Raw genomic sequence first — 19222 nt, forward strand, 5'->3', positions numbered from 1 at the left:
CTGTTGAATTTGATCCTTTTGATTTTTCTGTGAAAGAATTGGGCACAGGAAACATCCTTCTACAATCTAATAGCCATGGTGATATCTATCCTTTTACATCCTCAACCAGAGCTTCTATCTCACCCACTATTCCTTCGACATTCACTACTCTGTCTTCTACTCTTTGGCATTCCCGTTTGGGTCATCCCCGCGATATTATTTGAGATTCTGTTCGTACTTCCAACCTTATTGATTGTAATAAAACTCGGTTATTTTGTCATTCATGTCCTTTGGACAAACATGTTAAATTGTCTTTTTCTCCGTCTATGTCTTTTAGTTCTTGCTTTTTTGAAATAACACATAGTGATTTATGGACATCTCTTGTTTCAAGTCCTTCGTGCCACAAATATTATGCTCTTTTCCTTGATGATTATAAAAATTTCTTATGGACATTTCCTTTAACGCACAAATCTCACGTCTATGGTATCTTTGTAAATTTTCAAAAACTTGTTAGTACACAATTTGGGCTTGCCATTAAATCTTTTCAAACTGATCATGGGGGTGAATTTGATGATAATCTATTTCATTAATTTTGTGTCCAACATGGCATTGTTTCTTGTTTCTCTTGTCCACAGACCTCCTCTCAAATGGCAAATCCGAGTCCAAAATTCGCAGAATCAATTATGTTATTCGTACCTTACTTTGTCATGCTTCTCTTCCTCCCATCTTTTCGCGTCACACCTTAAATACCGCTCCATATCTTCTCAATATTCTTCCTTCTAAAATTCTTAGAAATTTAACTCCTACTCATCTTCTTGATCACAAAGCTCCTTCTTATACACATCTTTGAACTTTTTGGGTGTTTATGTTTTCCTCTTATTCCCTCCGTTAAAATCATAAACTTTAACCTCGTTCATATCCATGTATTTTCTTGGGGTATCCTTTTACTCATCGGGATTACAAATGCTATGATTTATCTTCTCACAAAATTATTATTTCTCGCCATGTTATTTTTTATGAGTCTTCTTTTTCCTATTCATAATGTTTTTCTCATCCTATAAAATGATTAAATTTTTTAGATGATCCATTGCCCATTTCAATCACCCAACACATCAGCTCCTCCCCTTCTAGGCTTGCTGAACACGACCTAGAATCCATCAGCCCTAGCCTCCCTCATTCCCTTCCTTCCAGCCCCATACCCCAACCTCTGGGCCTGCTAAACATGGCCCAGTACACGAGCCGAACCACCTACTACTCCCTACTAATACTTCCCCCCATCCGTATGCTACTCATGGTCCAATTGCAATTCACTCACCCTATCCTTGCCCTATTCCAAACAACCCCATATCCTTCACTTCTAGACCTGTTAATGTAACAAAGTTGAGTCAAACTCTGGGCTTGTTTGTTGGTAAACAATCATTTCATAGCTCCATTTGTGTACAAGTAAGAAGTTTGATTGGTTAGTAAGGGTTGGTTATTGATGAGCAAGGAAAGTATATTGCTATGGACAACTATAAGAAATTGTTTGGATAAAATGGGAATCAAAGGGATACATAGAAGAAGTAAAAAAACATTAAGTGTAATAGACTTATTTTTAAGCCCCTTTTAATCTTAGCTTAAATAGCCTTGAGTATGGATTAGTGCTAACTTATACAGTTCTTTATGCTTAAGTGCCAAATATAATGAGAGTATAATATTTAAACTTTTAAGTTTGAATAAACCAAGTTTTGTTTTTTTTTAAATGTTATCATTATATTAAATTAAAGATTTCAATGTACTTAGTTTTATTAAAGTTAATTTGATTTACTAAAATAATATAAATTTTCTTCTAAATATGGTTGATTTTATAAATATATTTATTTGGTTTATTATTATAAAACTTTATAGTATTTGCAAATAATTTCATAAACTATGTTGACAAAAGCTTATATTAAGTTCTTTAATAAAAATACTTATATTTGAATTAAAATATATATATTTATGTAAATAGAATAGACTATCAAAAAGATTTTTAATGATATTTTAGTCTTTTTGGAATTTTAAAATATGTTTTGGCGATGGTTTTATATTACTTTGAAAAAAATATATCAAGCAAGGATTTCAGAATTTTGCTTAAAACTATCAAGTTACTTCTAAAACCCTTTTAAAATTATAAATGAGTATATTTTAACCCTATCTATTACCATATCATCCACATTCATGTTACTAAAGATACCTAACCACTAGATTGAGGTAGCTTGGGGTATAATGAAGGATAAGAGTATAGATTTGTACAAGTCAGATTGAATGATAAATTTACATAGTCTGAAAGATACACTAAGTTACCTAAGTTATACCTCATATAATTGAGTGCTAGCGCTTGTAAACTTTTCATAACACTCCAAGATTTCTAGGGATAGATACCTTACAGGCCTTTATATCCTTCTCGAAATAAGAGATTCCTCTCCATCTTCTTACTCCTTCATCTTAAGCGTTTCCGGCAGCTTACATGCCTTCAAAAAATCATTCTTTTTCTCCTAAAATTTTCCTAATGAGTGTCTCATATTTTAATACTCCCTCCTATTCACCTTAAGAGTCCCATTTGACTTTTCACGGATTTTAAGGAGAGTCAAAAGTGGAACCCTAAGGGTAGGAAAGAGAATGGTATTATAGGTTTTTAATGTAACGGAGGAAAATTAGTATGGGTAATGGAGGGTATAATTGAAAATAGGATAAAGCTACTAAGGGCATAAAAGTCAAGAACCCATACCAAAAATAGAAATGGGACAATTAAGGTGACTTGACCATAAAAGGAAATGGGACACATAAGCTGAATAGGAGGGAGTACTATAATATTGTAGACATCCTAAGCTTTTTATTGATATCTTAGATGCACATATAAAAGCTCTATAAGCCCCTCATCTTCAACCAAACATTCATAACTTTTTGTTCTTTTTTAATCAAATGTATAATTGAACACAATTTAAACTAATTACCCATCTTCCTCTTCATGCATGTATAAATAAACCTTATATTGGTCTTTTATGCAAAATTTCTCACATTGTAAATCCAAGAATTGCATTAATTGGAACATGAAAGTTTATACACATTACCTTCTTATTAACTCTAGTATCTACACATAAGAATTCATAAAAATAAAGAGAAACTAAGTAATACACATTACCTTCTTATCATAGCTAAAGAACTAGATTTGTTCACCTTAGAATTTTAATTATCTACATCAAGAATACTTAAGTTAGAAGTCAAGATATGCACAAAGTCAAGAATACCTAACGATGAAAATGATATGTACAATCTCTAACTAATATGTACTTGGTATGTTTAAGTGTGTTTTACATTAAAAATGATATAACAATAGTCACATATTAGTACAATGCCTTATTTCTGCAAAATTTGTAGGATCGGTCGATTTTATGAGCTGATCCTACGATCCGATTCTGTGAGCCACTTCCAATCCAAAGTAGAATCACGTTCATGACAACCTTGCATACTCATTGATTTTGATTCTTAAATTATCCATGTCATTGAAAAAAAATTAGTAATTATTCTGAGTTTGTTTCTCTTAATTATTGTTCTTTGACTTTTGCTATTGCAGAAAAAAACATTTCTTATAGTGGAATAAAAGGTAAGAATGAGAATTGCTATCCTAAGAATCCTATATTCTCTAATTTGGTAAGTGGCTATTAGAATTAAGTATGGAGTAGGAATGGGATTAGAACCCCCTTAATTCCCAAGAAAATAACACAAATTCTTGTATGAGATGGTCTCATTGCGAGATATGTTTCATATTTGGGTTAAATAGCTCAATAATAAAAACTTTTAACTTATGTGTTTCTTATTTTGAGGTCGTTTCATCGTGAGACGGTTTCAGACAAGACGGACTGAGAATATAATACCAATGAGGAGTTTGTTATAGGTGTGTGGGAATTGAAATTGATGTAAAAAGAATAATTTACCCATATTCAATAAAAAGAATCTAAACTTGTTATTTTATTTAAAAAGGCAAAATTTACCATTTTATAATTTATTACCATCTCATTATCACATATACCAAGTAAAAACTTCAGTTATATTTTAACAATTATCAACAATCAATTTCCAACCGTAATCTGTTATACGACAAACAGAAGAGCTCATCCAAAAGATTAGCCAATTAGGTGTGAGAGCCCATTTTCCTATAAATCCCACACAAATTGCACTTTACAACTGATGTGGGACAAGTCCCATACCTTGCAATGGACCATAACAATTGACCCCCCATAAGGCCAACGTCCTCGTTGGGTTACGACTAGCTTTTCCAAGCTACCTACTCCGCAAGCCACCCACTCTGCATCCCACCAACTTCGAGTTCGGCTCTGATACCATTATTATAAGACAAACAGGAGAGCTCACCCAAAAGACTAACCTATTAGGTGAGAGAGCTTATTTGTCTATAAACCCCACACTAATTGCATTTTACAACCGATATGAAACAACTTGCAATGGACTATAACATAATCCCCTACTTTAATTTCCAAATTCCTACTCCTATGTACCAAACATCCCTCGTAGGCTCATACTAGTACTTGTTGAGTTGTTTCATTGATTATTTGTTTCGTATTCGTCACCCAGAACCGGTTTTTACTATAACGTGTGTAAACCCGGCTCTTTTTACACAGCTCCCAATCTTAATAACAGTACACGACAATCTCCCGCTTCTCTTCTTCTCTCTCATCCTTCTTTATCTGCAAATTCATCATCATCAACCATGGAAGACGAAGAAGCAGAATCTCCGTCATTGATAAACCTTGATAAAGACACTACTCTTCTCTCAAAAGTAGCTGCAAACCACTTATTCCTCACTCAATTCGAAGCATTCAGAGCAACGATCCTTAGTCTCCGTCATCGGAACCCGAATCTTGCACTTTCTATACTTCAAACTATTGTCATCAATGGCGGACACTTTAGCAACATCATTTATTCTATCAATTGTTCTTCTCCTGCTCTTCTTACTTGGCTTTCTTCTCTCGAACTTTTCCAATTCGAGAATTCTACTTCGATTTGGTCAAATTCTTGTTCGTCTGCAGATTTTCTTCGTCTTCGCGTGGAGTTTTTGCTGTACATTCAGATGGTCATTTCTAGGGTTTCTGAGAGTGTTGATAGAGTTGGAGTAGAAGAAGAGTTGAAAGAATTGAAAAGTTCATTGAGGTTGTTGGATGAGGTTATGGAATCAGGTTTTAGGAGGTTGAAGGAGGATTCTGTTATTAGTTTGAATGATGATAGAGTAAATGTGGTGATTGTTAAGGAAGAGGAATTAGGATGTTTAAGAAAGGTGATTCTGGAAAATGCCGATATTTTTATGTCTTTATGCGAGAATATACAGGGACAAGTAGGAGTGGAGCTGGAGCATGATGATGATGAGCTGGCTATTACATTGAGGAGGGAGAGTAGAGCAGGGATGGTTTTAAGCAAGGAGGATCAAAGGGTGTTAAAAATAATTCAGAAATATGTTCAGATTGCTCATTTGGATGAAATGAGACAGTGTGTGGATAGGGAAGACGTGAACGGGGCTGTTTCCTGTATTCGGTATTTGCACTTTGGTTATGGAGTCCCGCAGGATGAGTACCGGTGCGTGTTTTCTGGTGGTTTGATTCTTGTAATATTTGCATTGTGCTGTATGCTTGTGTTACATATCTTTAGCATTAAACATGTTTGGCAGTATGAATTAGAGTACAAGTTTAGTATTGTGCGATCAGAGTGGAAAAAGAAGGCCATATTGTATCGGTCGTATCGTAAAGGTTTTTAAATTTACTTAAATTTACCGAACCAATATTACCCCTAGCGTAGAGGTGTGGCCATTTCCAGTGATATTTCATGGTTTAGGCCGAAATTTGATGATAAAATAACTGCATCACTACCGTTCCTGTATTACTGTATCTGTTACCGCGACTGTTACTACATTTTTGCATCATGCAGTTCGATGTTTTGTTTGATGAAATATTGGCATGTTATAATGTGAACTTTGGATGATTTATACTCTTTTGACAACATGATAAGGCTTCCTTTTAAGGAATTATTGTCTCTCGAGTCTTGTATGTCTAACGTAGGGTAGACAAATGAGGGGGATTTTGGTGAGTTTGATAGAGGCAAGCATTACAAGGGACTTATTTGGGATGTACTTTTTGTTGGATGGGAGGTTCGGTATCAAGGTGATCATTCTGTGTGTAATTAAGCTCTAATGTTCTCTCCAACCCTAGGAATTTCCTACATGTGGGAATTTGATCTCGATCTACATAGTTCTTTGTTTTCCTTTAAACTTTTATTTTCTCCTCCATCAATGGTATCGTAAATATCAATTTCAAGACCAAGAATTATTTATAATAATAATAACAATAACAATAACAATTTTGTTGAATTATCTGGAAACCATGGGTGGCAAGACCTCTTAAGCTGTAGAGGTGGTCCTATTAACTCTAGAATTAAGTAATTATAACAAAATTCCACAATTAAAGACATATGAGCCTGTGGCAATGATCATTTATAATCACAGAGTGTGGAATGGAGGAATTATCCCAATGCAAGGAGCTAAGGATAAGTATAAGCATATGCCAATGTTAAGTTGATATCTAGATCTTTAGAAAGTGCATATTTTTTTTCAACATGGTCAATCTCATCTTGAGAATGCTCCATTATTGCCATTAGAGTATGGCTAGGACTTTAATCCACTTTACTTCCCCTCATTACCACATTGTTACCGTTAAACATCAATATATTCAGATGGTTGTACCATTGATGGACTTATTGAAAGAAGTGTAAGAAAGTCACTATGGCATTACTTTATAAACAATTTCCCTTCTAGCCACATTGGATCATGATCAATGAAAAAGAAAGTTTGCTCTTTCTGTCGAATATCAATGTCAAAGTTTACTAAGCTAGTTATATTTATTGCTCCCATTATTCATCTAAATGGCTTCTAGCATACACCTTATGAGACTTTTTGAGTGTAGGTATCCCTAGTCTTATTACTTCACAGCTTATATGATAAAAATATTCATTTATGAGTCAATTTATTATTTAAGCTAGTAATTGCACCAAGAGGCTATGCTCCATTTCAAAATAAAGTAGTGGACAACAAATGCTAAAGCATATTCATGCTAACAAGTTGAAAGTGTCAGTAATGAAAATACTCTCTACATTCATGATAACCTTCACCTTAAAGTATAGACATCTAAAATATTGGGGTGATACATGTCAAGAATATTATGGAGAGTATTGTAGAGAAGGAGACTTTAAGTGGTTTTATGTGAAACATCGTATTCGCTTTCATGTTAGCATGGTTAGTGTTTTGGAAATTTAATTTGTCCTTCTCCTTCTCTTTTATCATTAGGAGGCTGCTTGAAGATGTGTGATATGTTTTTTGAAACAAAGCTACTTGAGAAATGAAAAGGACATCAACAAGGGTTCGAAAATTTTTCATTTATGTTCACTAGTTCCTTTATCTTCAAAATGACGATGGAGCCCAATTCTATTAGTAGGAGAGGGCTTGGATCTCAGTGAGCTTGCACAATTCTCGGATTCACAAATGCAACAAGTACATCGGGATGAAAATTTCTTGAGTAGTTATAGGTGATGGGCTTTTGGATTCTGGTAACCTGGATGTTGATGAAAATCTATAAATAAGGAGTCCATCAAGCGTTTAAGTCTTAAGGTGTCAAGTAATCTTTATTTGTAGTTCGTCTCTGACCTTTCATATTTAGCATGCCATGATCTTGATGCAACGTCTTACAAATATTTGAGTGCCTTTGATTTTTAGAGTTAATGGATTGGATCAAATCGACAATTAGATTTAGAAGGCATTTTGTGTTGAAATAAATGCATTGTGTGTTTAAGAGCTACAAGTTTTTGCTTAGGGTATTATAATGCATATTAAACAGGATGGCTAGAGAGAATCAGGGTTAGAGGTCAGCAAAGCTTGCTTGGATTTTGTGTAGGACTCTAGATTTATAACTTGTCAGTGCAGATACTTTCAAATTGAGAGAGAAGGGCATTTCCAATAAACATAACCAGTGCTTGGTTGATTATCAACTGATGAAACATACTCCGGTCTATTCATAGTTTTCATTTGAGTCCGCTTCATGATCGTTTTATAGCTCATTCCTTATTCCATGTTTTTGTGTTGTTCTTTTTACTCTTTCCTGACCTATTACCCACCATTTTCTCCTTACCATCTCTCTCCCGTCAATTGTGCCAAAAGTGACCTAAAAAGCTAGGTAACATAGAATGAGAAAGTTACATTCTTTAAAGCAGTATGATGACGAGTTTTGGGTGTTTCCTCTTTGCCATAGGACAGGGATGTAGTGGACTCTGTTTGGTGTTTTAGAATATCGCTAGATTGTCTCAAAGACGCAACTTATAAAACACAAGTACTGATGAGCTAGCTCTTTCTTGCCTCTTGGTGAATCATGAGACACGACATACGAATGACCTTCAATAGGTTGCCTGCCTCAAAACCCATTAAAAAGGAGAACTAAAGTTTTGATTGAAGAGAAAACAACTCTTATATTAGCTGCCCATGAAACATAAGATGAAATGCCCTTAATACACAATGACATGCTATTACCCTAATGCAAAGTGGCTTGGGGTTGTATCTACGCAACCTTACGCACAATGCATTACTAAAATATTTCAAGTTTGGATTTCTGAAAAATGGGTGGATCTGAACCAGTCACTAAAACTGTAAAATTGTTGAATAGGTTTACATTTTTGTCTTCCATTTTGCTGTGTTATGTTTGTGTTGTTGGTTAGTGTTTTCTTGAAGTAGCCTATGTTTAGAACTTTCAATTTCAAGTGGTTAGTTTCATTGCTGTGTTAGGGTCATTTGAATTTCAGCTTATCGATATTACTTGTCCTGTATATTACTCTTCATCCTCTAACGTTCAGTCAAAAACCATGTTTCTTTTGATTTCTCTGGTAGAGTGGTTCTTCAAGATTTGCTCCAAAAGGTACTTTCAAGAGAAGAGGGATCAAATGTTGGTTCGCGCACAACACTTGATATGTTATTGTATATTTATCGAGAAGCTTTATCATCAAAATGCACAGAGCTTGTCCAAATGCTACAGGTTTAGATTTGTCATTTCTTTCACCTTTATATGTTATGTGTTTGGATGATTATAGTTTTCTTGTTGGTCGATCATTTCAAAATTTTCAAGATGGCTTGAATATATGATTTTGTGGCGCGCTACTGATAGGTTATATGTGAATGGTACTTACAGATGTGCTTCTGCTATACTCTTTAATGTTGTGAAGTGTGAATGATAAAGTTGTGTGAACAAAGGATCAACTTTGAAGATGGGGTGTTGATATTGCTCGAATAGCTTCATTCTCAAGAGATATGGCTAATTGTTGACTTACATTAGTAGTGCAGTTTTTTTTGCAAACTTTGTTTATATTGTTTACTTTTAAACCTTATCTCAATATCTTTTACCTTCAAGGACATGTGCAAATTTGTGTTGAATTTCTTTGTCTTATTTGATGAAGTTGACATGCCTGTCATGATTTTTCTCCATCATTGTTTGAATTGAGTCATTAAATTACGTGCACTTTTTGTCTAAGTGAAGTTGCAAATCAGGCCGACTTTTCTATATGGGATGGAATGTTGACCTCTTAAGAAGTCCTTGAAATAAAAGATAGATGTAGCAGAGAAGCGTATGTTGAAGTGGATGTTTGGGCTTACGAGGATGGACTGGATTAGGAACCAGGAAGTGAGAGATAGGCTAGGGGTTGCCCCATTATCTGCGAAGTTGCACGGAAATAGGTTGAGGTGGTTCGGATATGTGAAGAGTAATGACACACCCGTAAGAATGTTGGAGAGCCTCATAGTAGAGTGTAAGAGAAGTCGGGGTAGAGGAACAATTAAAAATTGACAGGGGTGGGCTGCACCTCTCCGAGGCCCTGACGAGTGATAGCAGTAGTTGGAGGCGTAGAATTCGTGTGCCAGACTTTTGATAGTGTCCTTTCATTAAACTCTTTCTGCCCAATGCAATTTTGCTTATTTATGTTTTTGTTTTTATTTTCTAACGGCCTATCTTAGTCCAAGTTGTTTTGTGCCTTGCCGATTACTTCTCCTACGCTATCTTGGTGCTATCGATCTCTCATGTTGTAGGAATCTTACTACCTGGGGCTTTCATTTGATTGCGCACATTTCTCATGTCCTCTCCCTTGAGGGGATACGAGTATGATTTGTTCGCTATCTCTCCCTCAGACCTCGACTTTGTGTGGGATGTTGGGTTGATAACCATGACCATGACCAAGTAGCAAATGATATTCGCTACTAAGAGTCAATTGGTTTGGTTGCAACCTCTTTGTTTTCACTAGCAAGGTTAAGTTTGCGTACATCCGAGCCACTAATGATATCGTGTTAATGAAATGTTGTTGTCCGTAAATGGGGACAATGGAAACTGGATGGTGCAAGTTATAGGGATGATAGGTGAAGTGATATCAGTTTAAATTGTGGGTTATGGGCTGCCAAATTGTGTATTTGTGAATTCCTACTTTGGTGCAGCTCTTGAGAAGTATAAACCACTTGGGTCCTTGAAGAGTTCTATTGATGAATTAATTGTCAGATAGAGCTCTTTACCTTATTTTGTATTATTGGTCAGGCTTCAGGCAAAGCAATTATCTTTTATGATCTTTTTAGCTATGTAAGCTAGAATTAGCTTTATATTATTGTATACCTGAAAAGAAATTTTGTGCAGCTTGTTTTCTCGGTTTCTTTGACTTCATTTTAGGTTAACTTTGTGAGCTGCATAATTTTGGGACAATAGTTTTCTTGGTAGTGTAGTCTATGAACATAGTTTAAAGTCTTTTTTATTTGAATGCTACTTGCTTAATTTTTCGTAAATTTCAGCCTATTTGAGGCATGAGTGTTGTACCATTTTATCAATGTTTGTGATTGAAAAGGTGGAAAGTATCCCATGCAAAATGGTGTTATGCTATCTTGCTAGTTCAAACTTGGGTCAGATTCTAAATCAAGAGTTCAATTAAATTTTAGGTTTAAGGTGAGTCCCATAGTGTAAAAATGTTCAAGGTAATGGAACAGCGATGCGGTTATCTTAACACCTAAAAATATTGGTCGAAACCATAAGATTCCCTTGATACTGCCCAAAACGCGGTCGTTTTTATAACTTTACAACGCGGGACACATCGGTTCATTTATTTTTGAAAACCTTTACAACACGACCAAGGCGATGCAATGCAGCCTTGTTTTGTTGAGTCATATTGTGATTGTGGTAATAGTGGAATAGTGATTTAAAATCTAAAAAGATTTGTATAGAACAGAGTCCAAGACAATGATAATTAAGGTTAAAGGGGTTTCGTTGAACTGATACAACTCAGGGAAAGTCAATTGTGAATTACATGAAGATATGTTGAGGTCTGCATATGCATCATTTAATTTTGTTACTTTGTCAAGTTTTTTTTTGGTGGTACTCACCACTCAGGTGTAGTAGATGAGTAATTTGATGTTTTTCCCTCATTTAATAAAGTTGCATTATTTTTCCTGGCATGTTTGATCTTGTAATGGTCTGGAGATATGTTAATCTACTGCAATCTGCTGCAATATATTGCAGGTTTTATGTTACTTGGATAGTGACTGATGCAATTTAGTTTTTCATTGTGAATTACTTTTCCCTTTACCCCTTTCAACATATTTGTCTTTGTTATTGGAAACGGGTTCTAGCCTTTTACTTTAATTTATCAAGCTTTTCTGTATTGGCTACTATGCTTGACAACTTGAGTAATCTGTAGGTGCATTTTTATCCTAATAGGTGGTGTGTTTTATCGAGACTATTACATGATATTTAGAAATCTCATCAATATTACTATTTTTCCAGGCTGTTCAAGATCAACTTCTGTTAGAAGAGATTAAAGTGCTCAGGGCTTCTGGAAACCAAATTCTGCCTCCCTTAAAGCAACTTAAAAACCGGATGCAAGAGAAGAAGCAAGGGAAATACAATCATGATAATTTTTTATCTTTTAATTCGGACATAACTACTTGCAGACGAGATCTATACCATTATGCTCGTGTTGCTGGACTCCATGTTTATGAGTGCATAATGGAAACTGCTCTGTCTGCTATCAAGAACCTGCAGCTGGAAGAAGCAAGTTATGTAAGCTTTCTATATATTGTATAGTTGAAATTTTTTTGCTTGATTGATGGGAAACTTTTTGATTAATGTTTTGGCACCTTTCGCATATTTGTATCTTCTATTTTTATTTTTCTTCCTGGCTAAGTTGCTTTCTTACTTTACAGGTTGTGTCATTGTTTCCACGGCTTCGACCTCTAATTGGTGTCATGGGCTGGGATTTATTGCCTGGTAACACAGCTGCTCGTAGAAAACTAATGAAACTAATTTGGGGATCTAATATGTTCCGACTTGATGAATCCCCTTTTTGTGCAAATGAATGGGATGAGGTATTATGTTCTACTTGTATATCGACACACTTATTGTCCAACTTGTGTCTTTTTGAATTTATGTTAACTTATCTGATCTATATTTCTCCATTTTTGACAGAGATCTTGTGTGACATTTCTTTGTGACTCCTTGTGTTACCGGCTTGACCTTGCTTCTTTTGTTGCTTGTGTTAATTCCGGTCAAGTGTGGGATATTAAGTCCTCTTTGTTCTTTTCTGGTAATAGACAAGTAGACTTCCAAGAAGCGAATACTCATTTGGATCCTTTTGTAGAGAACTTTGTTCTAGAAAGGTTATCATCTCAAAGTCCTCTACGGGTAAGATAATTTGGGTTCAAGCGTTCAATTTATATTTATATGAAGTTTCATGATTCATCAATTTCAACCTCAGCTTGCTGTTGCTACGAAGTGATGTGACAGACCTTTTAGTGTTGTTCCTTGTCTTCTACAATTAATGTACATGCTCTAATTTGTTGTATAGGATTCCATGGCTCCCTGTCCTATAATATACATTTTTACCTATCGTTTTGTCCTCTAAATGTTTTATGAAATGAATATTCAAGTATTCTGGCATATGTTTTATGATTGCAATTTATTAGTTTTTTTTAAACATCATTGTGTATGAACATCAATGGTAAAATTCCTTATGTATTGTGGAATGTCATCAAGTCATAGTCTAGACCATATCACTTAGACTACATTTTTTTGTTAAAAAAATAGGTAAAATATGTTTTCCATATGACCATTGTTCTGTTACCTCATGACCTTTTTATGCGATAGGGTGGTAAGTGTTTTTCATGCTAACAAATACAGATTACGGGGGACTCCTAGTGTATACTGTGTTTTATCAGAATATGAGGCAACTTCAATATCACTTTCTTATATGTATAATTTTGCAGAACTACCTTTGGAGTTCTATATATTTATTTTTATCACCGTATGCCATGATCAGATTGTGAAAGTGGCCTACAAATAAGTTGTCAATTTGACTTGAGTCTTTTACATTGATTACCTTATCTGGTTAATTTTGCTTCTCATTTTGTGAAAAGTTGTTCTACATAAGACATCACAAACTCTTCTTACTTGGCCAAGTATAGATTTATTTTTAGGAAGAAAGTGAGTGTTCAATCTGGCTGATTTAATATTTATATTTTGCTTATGAAAATAATCACCATCACGTGAAGTATCACAACTCTTGCTGCTAGTTTCATTAATTTTTTCCCATGTTCTTGGGATCCTTATGAATTATATTTTTATGTTTATTTAGTGATTTTCTTTTCTAAAAAAATAAGAAATAAATAAATGAAATTGCCTTGCTCAGCCTACAATGACATGGCTTCTAACTAGAACATCTTTCCTCAGGTCTTATTTGATGTTGTTCCAGCCATTAAATATGAAGATGCCATTAAATTGATTAGCATGCAGCCTACAGATTCTACTGCATCAGATTGGAAAAGGTGTGGCACCTTTATTTGCTGTATTTAAATTGTGAAGCACATTATATAATGCCCTGGCCTTCCAGAAGTAGAACACAAAAAGATAAAAAATGGCACAAGCATGGTAGAGGAAACAATAGTGTTTCTTGGTAAACAGTAGTTACTCTTGCTCCTTCATACTTTGTTGCATGACATTAGATGGAAAATAAATTTCTAGAATTACATATACGCGTTACACATATGATACTCTATATTCAGTTATAACTTAAGAAAGTCTATTGCTGTCAAACTTGCTTTTATCGTTACACACCTTAGTAATAATTGTTTTGGCCAAAATTATCTAGTACTTTTGGATTATGGATCTTTCCGATTAACAACTTAATAGAACTTTTTTCGAAAACCGCTACCTATTAGTCTAATGTGAATTTTTCTTTTTTGATAACCATACCAATTGTCGGAGATGGTTGCATATGCCAATGAGAGGGATCGCTAGTTTGGCTCTCAAGTTGGCTAGTTTCACAATTTCCCCTTGGCCCAAAAAAAGAGGAAATCCTTCTTTGTAAACCTTTAACATTGTTTCACTACTCTAATTTAGGTGGGGTTGGGTGTGAACTCAAAAAGTTGATTTATGTTGCTTTACCTTGTCAAGTTATTTCTCCCCTCTTTGAAAATGTCTTTCCTTGTAGATCTGATTTGACTTGAAGAGGAATAGATTATGCGGTGGAAAAAACTTATAGGATTATTTCTATTGGTGAGGTATAGATAAATATTAATACAAAATAAAAAATTTAAAATATTTTGGGTAACATTTTTTAGGAAGCATGATCTTGAACTTATTCACATGCGCTATGGCCTTGACTATGCTGTCATGGCATTGGGAGCAATGGAAAAGAGCATTTGTGATGATCAAATATGCTACCCTCAGTTGTCGCTAAGCTTAATGAAAGAGATGAGGCATCATCTAGAGACTGTCAGTAGTGTGGCACGGAAGGTAGGTTCCTGATTTCACTCACCTCTGCTTGTTCTTTTCAACATTTGTGCTCATTTTTTTTTATGATCTCTTATATTATTAATTGCAACATAGTGACACGATTCCAAATGATGCAGATTTTCATGGTGAACATTATAATTGCACTTCTACATGTTGACAGCATCCCTGTTGATTTCGAACATTGTGGCTTAGTGAGCAAGTATGAGTTAGAACAGACTGGCACGCAGCTGAATGAAGATGTCAATTTTGATGAAATAGGAAACCACATGGTCGTTTCTGTCGTAGAATTTTTACTTGATACTTTACGCGACACTCTACCATCAGAGCTTAAAGAGGAAGTTATCGACTGTAGTGGTGAAAGAGAAGCCTTAGAGTGGAGAATTTCAAATGCTAGAAGTTTCATTGAAGATTGGCAGTGGCGCTTGTTAGTTTTGCAGCAATTATTGCCCCTACCCGAGCTGAAATGGAGATGGAAGGAGGCATTGGCTATACTACGTGCAGCACCATCAAAGTTACTCAACCTGTAAGCTTCATAAACGCATGAAATGCTATTAGGTGTTTTAACAATTGCTTTCAGATGAAATTTTCTTGTCTGAACTATGTTCAATATTAGTTGTTACTGTTACTTATTATTGGCTTTCTAGACAAGTTTTTGGATGGCTATTGTCATAGTGTAGCTCCTCCCTCTATTGTACATTTTGTTTTTAGCATTAATCATGGTCTATCTATCTGCTTTCATTTTGATGTTTTTGTTTTCTTCTAGATGCATGCAAAAGGCGAAATATAACATAGGGGAGGAGGCGGTACATAGATTCTCCTTGTCGTATGAAGATAGAGCTACTCTTGCACTAGCTGAATGGGTGGATGATACTTTCAAGAGAGCATCTGTAAGCAGAGTTCTCATCTCCTGTAATACGGGTTTTACTTGTGAGGTCAAACACAATTTTTATGCTTCCTCTCTCTGTCGATATAGAATTCATTAACTTGTTATAACATTTATAACTTTCAAGTTCACATAAGTTTCGGATTACACCTAATGTCACCTAATGTCACCTAATGTCACATAAGTCTCCTATTTCGGGTGAACGCAAATTAAAAAGGTGAATTAGCCAATTAGTTAACATTGGTTTCACCAAAATAAGTACAGGGATGAAAATGGCATTTCTAAAATTAAAATTAAGATATTTCATTTTTTTTTATTATAAACAAAGATTTTTCAAAAAATTGGGATATAAAATTAAAGCAAAATACATGACGAATACTCAAGAAAAGATTTTTCTATAAATTGGATATTGTTAGTAGTTGTATCGAGGAACTCATAAAACTTAGTGAGTGTTGACTGGTGCCAGCATGTTACCCACACTGGAAAATAGCCATATAGGTCAAAAGGGTATAGGCTTTAGGAGTGTAATGACCATGGAAAACAATCGCGGTCGCAGATGCGTTTGCGGAAACTATCACGGTGTCGCGGAAAACGGGTATAATGGAGTAACAATGTGAATTGCGGCCGATGCGGTGTGATTTTTGAAAAAAAATCACAGAGGATTTTAATCTTACAATTACATTTTTGTTGTTGAACTACTATCATTATGCAATAATATGGGTATAGCTATTATAATTGCAGTATATGAGGTACTTTTAATGTGAACTAATTAAATTATTTGTTGGTAAATTATTTTGCTTGTCAACTAAAATTATGAGTGACTATAATTTAAGCAATCGTGATAATTAAAGTTAATGGGTAGTAATGAAATTTATTACGCAGACAAATAACATTGTAAAGGTTAAATATCATTATAGGGGTAAAGTTATGAGTAATGCGGCATTCTGGCCATGAAAATTCATGTAATGTTATATAACGGGATGTAACGTCGCATCGACCCTCAAATATCTCACATAATGTGTTACGTAATGTAACGGGAAAGTTTTTATTCCATGGTAATGATACGAATTAATAGAAACTTTGTATTAATGCTGTTCCCCTTTTCTTTTGTTTTGTATTATAGTCATTTCGCTTTTTTTTTTTCGCTGAAATGTATAACAATAGAGCCGCTGAAATGTATAACAATAGAGATATGAAGATTTGTGGAGCCAATAGGCTTAAAAATGGCATTTCCCTTTTTCAGAGAACTATTTGGGTTGGGGTGAACATGCAAGTTTTTTTTCCGTCCCTAAAATGTCCATGAAATAAATTTAGCCACCTCTTGTTTGTATCTGTGTTATATGAAATGTTTCTGGGACGTTCCCAAGGTATCCCCATGTTGTCTCCATCCCAGACTCCGTGCTGCATATCCTGTGATGGTGCGTGTGTGATGAAGAGAAGTATAGAAGGAGGTAGAGTATTACAGAAAAGAAGGAATAAGAAATACAGGAAAAAAAGAAATTACAGGAGAGAATTTAGAGAAAGATAGAGAAGAAGAGAGAGTATATTTCACTTTTCATGCCCAAATCAATTATTACATACTGATATTTATAGCTACACATGTCATATCTTGCTGCTACTAAGTTGGTTATAAAAAGATTCTCTTTCTAGAATATTGTATAACAAATTTCTACATCATGCTTATTCATTCCCCCTATAATATTCGGCCACCTCAGCCTTTTTCTTACTTTTGTGATAGACTAAAAGGTCCTTCTTGGTATTTCCTTCAAGTATGACAGCGTGTTTCATAGGATAAAATGTACATGCGATTTCTATTGGAGTTTTATGGAATCTTGTTCATGTATAATGTGCACCCCATTGGGAGATATTGCTCCTACACGCATGAAGGTCTTGCATAATGTTAATAGTAATTGAGCAACTGGTCTTGGACGAGACGACCTCATAATAAGACTGCCAATTTGGGTCGGCCCAATTCGCACGTGTAACAACCTGGGCATTTTTTTCAATTTCTAGGCATTTTTCAATTTTGATCTTAAAGGTATCAATTTTGACCTTAAAGGTATCATTTTTCAAAATTGATACCATTAAGGTCAAAATTGATAAATGTCTAGAAAATTGAAATGTTGTTACATGCGCGAATTGGGCCAGCCCAAATTGACGGTTTCATAATGGGACCGTCTCGTCTAGTTTTTGTGGTTATTGAATTATGCCTTCTATACAAAGCTGATGGCTTTATTCTCTAGTTCACATTTACTTTTCCCACATGGTAACATTGAAGCATTTTTGCATGTTCTATTTCATGGGATTGTAATTACCTTTTTTTACAGCTGGACAATACATGGCTGATGCCTTTTTTTTTTCCTCCCAACCTTGTATCTTGTTATTCTTTCTCTTGCAGTTTTTTTCTTCCTTATTTCCCTCGTTTGTTAGGGGTGTTTTTGGAAAGCAAAAACATATTTTCATTCTCCTGAGTCAAAGGGTCAGGGTCATGTCTTTCCATTGCTATGTGAGCTATTGCTATTGATGCATCTCATTATACTTTTTCTAAAGTTTTCTTTTATGTCAATAAAAAGCAATCGCCAATGTGTTTGTTACTTCTTGCTTGATCATACTGATCAGTGATAATTCAGTTGCTTTGTATTATCTTACCGCTCCTTGAAACACTTTCTTCCTAGGTTGAGGATGCTGTGTCTCGTGCTACGGATGAAACAGTGACACTGCAAGAGATTGATTTTTCATCTTTGCGTTCACAAATTGGTCCTATCGCCGCAGTGAGTACAAAATTGTGCTTGTTCTTGATAATGAATTTGCACATGGATGAGATTCATATGCTTGTCCTTTAATATCATTTTTAATTTTGCCTGCAGATCCTTCTTTGCATTGACGTTGCTGCTGCTTCTGCAAGGTCTGTAAACATATCTGAGCGGCTTCTAGATCAGGTATTTGTAGGTTGAAATGGGATGTAACTATGATTAAAACTGAAATTGCTTATACTGAGTTGGCAGTTTAGCCTTTGAAATTCCAGTTTTGGTTGCTAATGCAAAACCCATGACTGTAAAATCATGTCCTCTAACATGGGATTTGGACTAAAATTCCTTCCAATTTCTACTTCATCTATGGTTTCTTTAGGCCTGCTGCTTCGTCGAGCTTTTACTAACCTGAGATTGTTTGTACTGAATAACTTGATTTCATTCATAAATATTAGTTTCCATTGACTGAGTTGGTTTCAAGAATTCTCTAATTATTTAATAATTGCAGTTTATTGGTTTGTAGGGATTAAAACCTTAAATCTTAATTTGCTGAACAAGTTTGTTTCTTTAAGGATCTTTCTCTCAGGAGTCAAAGAAAACTGGACCATAAATTGGCATGTATCACCATTTGTTTAAATACTGGTGACACTTTGGGTAAAATTAACACATTTATGTTAGGTTTTGAAAAGCTCAGATGCCTTTTCTCAAACCCTTATTGGGAATTTATAATAAAC

General features: G+C 34.8%; 1 protein-coding gene across 4 annotated transcripts in view; it reads left to right on the forward strand.

Annotated features, from left to right (window-relative positions):
* The first annotated feature begins 4600 nt into the window (after window positions 1-4600).
* Window positions 4601-19222, forward strand: part of LOC130803870 (uncharacterized) — a 48960-nt gene continuing 34338 nt past the window's right edge. The window contains exons 1-11 of one of the 4 annotated variants that reach the window (XM_057668086.1): window positions 4601-5586; window positions 8933-9077; window positions 11850-12125; window positions 12269-12430; window positions 12531-12746; window positions 13791-13885; window positions 14681-14855; window positions 14972-15378; window positions 15619-15787; window positions 18414-18509; window positions 18606-18677. In XM_057668086.1, coding sequence (XP_057524069.1) covers window positions 4727-5586; window positions 8933-9077; window positions 11850-12125; window positions 12269-12430; window positions 12531-12746; window positions 13791-13885; window positions 14681-14855; window positions 14972-15378; window positions 15619-15787; window positions 18414-18509; window positions 18606-18677 — 2673 coding nt within the window. In that variant the 5' untranslated portion in view covers window positions 4601-4726. Of the gene's footprint in view, window positions 5587-8932; window positions 9078-11849; window positions 12126-12268; window positions 12431-12530; window positions 12747-13790; window positions 13886-14680; window positions 14856-14971; window positions 15379-15618; window positions 15788-18413; window positions 18510-18605; window positions 18678-19222 lie in introns of those variants that run through there. The other 3 variants (XM_057668083.1, XM_057668084.1, XM_057668087.1) reach the window with 3 other exon arrangements.

Source organism: Amaranthus tricolor, chromosome 17 (genome assembly GCF_026212465.1).
Source record: "Amaranthus tricolor cultivar Red isolate AtriRed21 chromosome 17, ASM2621246v1, whole genome shotgun sequence".
Classification (NCBI taxonomy): domain Eukaryota; kingdom Viridiplantae; phylum Streptophyta; class Magnoliopsida; order Caryophyllales; family Amaranthaceae; genus Amaranthus; species Amaranthus tricolor.